The 2278-nt window shown below is 50.1% G+C and overlaps 1 protein-coding gene across 3 annotated transcripts in view; it reads left to right on the top strand.

The window, feature by feature from the left end:
* The window catches only part of LOC101857133, a 48947-nt gene extending 46675 nt beyond the window's left edge, over nt 1-2272 (top strand). For all 3 annotated transcript variants that reach the window (XM_013086737.2, XM_013086736.2, XM_005105880.3), the window contains exon 3: nt 464-2272. In XM_013086737.2, coding sequence (XP_012942191.1) covers nt 464-1822 — 1359 coding nt within the window. In that variant the 3' untranslated portion in view covers nt 1823-2272. The remainder of the gene's footprint in view (nt 1-463) is intronic.
* The last annotated feature ends 6 nt before the right edge of the window (nt 2273-2278 follow it).

The raw sequence follows: 2278 nt of genomic DNA, 5'->3' as shown, positions 1-2278 counted from the left end.
AGAGAGAGAGAGAGAGAACTAATAAAGAGAAAGAAAGAGAAAGAGATAGAGGGAGAGAGAAAGAAAGAGGGAGTGGGAGAGAAAGAGGGAGTGGGAGAGAAAAGGAGAGAGAAAAGAGAGAGAAAGGCAAGGAGAGAGACTGTGTGTGCGTGTTAATGTGTCCATGTATATCATGTTTTTGACAGGCACAACCTGCTGTGGGGTGGTTGGCGAGGGCACTGGTGTGGTTTGCTCCTTCTTTCCTATCGAACAACTATCGTCTGTATCTCTCCTCCTTATTTTATGTTTTTGTTACATTCTTGTAACATCTCTAATCTTCGACATTTATATGACCTAATTGTGTTGCAAGGACCTTAAAACGCTTACTAAAACTTTTTTTTAAAAACAACCTGCTCTAAAAAAAATACAACTACGCAACAAATCATTGACGCACGTTCTTTTTTTTTCTCTCCTACCTCCACAGGTGAGTCGTTTAAAGGGGCCACTCGTGTGCGTTTTCCTGTTGGTCCTACTCATGCTGCTCCCACACGTTCACGCCAAGCCGTGGCTGGAGGAGACGCCGCATGACGTCACGTTCAACGTGCCCATGTGTCGGCCGCTGTCCCAGGCTGACCTTCAGCGGATGATGGGGCCGGCGTGGGACGAGAGCCGAATGGCGCCCGATATGGCCACGGCGAAGAGGACGTTCGCGCCAGAATCTGGCGGTGCTGAGTCCAGTATCAACGGGTATCAGGGGGACGACCCTCGTGCCAGCGGCCTCACGGAAAGAGAGGACCTAGTGGCGGAGGAGAAGATGTGGGGCTCCAGCGAACTTTGGGTGAACGAGAGGGAGGAGGATATTTACACTGAGGGTGGGGTTCTGGATGGGATTGATGACAATGATGATGAGGATGGTGATGAGGGGGGAGAAGAGGAAGAGGAAGAGGTGGAAGAGGAAGAAGAGGAGGTGATTGTTGAACGAAGGACTTGGATGCCGAGAAGAGGCACGAGGCGGCATCATTCTTCATTCCGGGATCGCCGGAGATTTCGTTATCCAAAGTTTGGTTCGGACTCGGTTGAATCGAACGAGGAAGAGGAGGAGAAAAAGAGAACTGTGCTCTCCAGTCCGTACGGCTTCATGCGTCGGAGGAGACGGTCAGCCAACAGTTCTCCTTCTTCGCGAAGAGAGCGGAAGAAATCTCGATCCAGAGATGATAAAAACCATCTCAACGACGACTCTTACGACGACATGGCTGACGACAATGCATATTCTGACACTGAGGCTGATGACAATAACCCAACCTCAAACGACGAGGCCTCTAAAGACAATATTCTCCCGCTTCGACTCATTTTAAGCGGGAAGAACAAGAAGCTGAGGAGACAGCTGAAGAAGAAATTCCGCCAGAAAGCGAAGAAGTTGCGGAAAAAGGACCCTCCATGGGAGTGCAAAATGCGTCATAAGATGCTGTTCATGAAGCCGGGCGTGTTCCCGAGAGTGTTGCGGCAGGGAGAGTGCGCGTCCAACAAATGTTTCTACAGGCTCTATAACTGTGAGCCCAGCAAGTACGCCATCACGTTGTTGCAGAGAGACCCCGACCACTGCAACCCCATCCCGTCCATCGGGAATTCAACGGTGTACGAAGAACGTTGGAACCTGGCCAAATACCACGTGACAGTCGGGTGTAACTGTGCCAGTTTGGTGTGGTGGTGGGGGTGGTGGTGGTGGGGGTGGCGGACGGAAGTACAAAAGCAGGCGGAGAGACTGAACATAATGGCTACTCACAGGCGGGAGAAGAGACTTGTCGGTGTCAATTCCAAGATTTTGGTGGTGTTCAGATACTGACGAGCGGGGAGCGATTACAAGTGATACACCGAGGGACGGCGGACTGAGACAATACACATATACAAGAAAGCTAAGATTTTTTTTCAGTGCTTATGGTGTCAGTTCTTAAGTCTGTGTATCTTTGTACTCACCTTTTACGATGCTCCTCGGAACTACCGCAAATTGGCACCCGTGATCTCAACGTTTGTTTCACCATAGTCCCCCCCCCTCCTCCACCCACCCTTCCTACAGAAAGCTTTTCCTGACAACAGTTTGTTGCTCATCAGCTGTTTGGTCACCTGGTACGTGAAATCGACGCGGTTAGGGAAAGTTTTATTGGTCATAGGCGTGTGTACCACTCCTCAGCTGAAAGTTTTCAAAACTCCCGTATTGCAAACTCGGGCTTACGCAGCACCAGCAAGGAATCAGAATCTTTGTCAACGTCGTTCCAAGCAAGCGTAGCATCAATAACAACGC

The sequence above is a fragment of the Aplysia californica genome, unplaced genomic scaffold, assembly GCF_000002075.1.
Source record: "Aplysia californica isolate F4 #8 unplaced genomic scaffold, AplCal3.0 scaffold00498, whole genome shotgun sequence".
In the NCBI taxonomy this organism is placed as follows: domain Eukaryota; kingdom Metazoa; phylum Mollusca; class Gastropoda; order Aplysiida; family Aplysiidae; genus Aplysia; species Aplysia californica.
The sequence above is the reverse complement of the archived record's forward strand: the minus strand, read 5'-3'. Positions and strand labels throughout refer to the sequence as shown.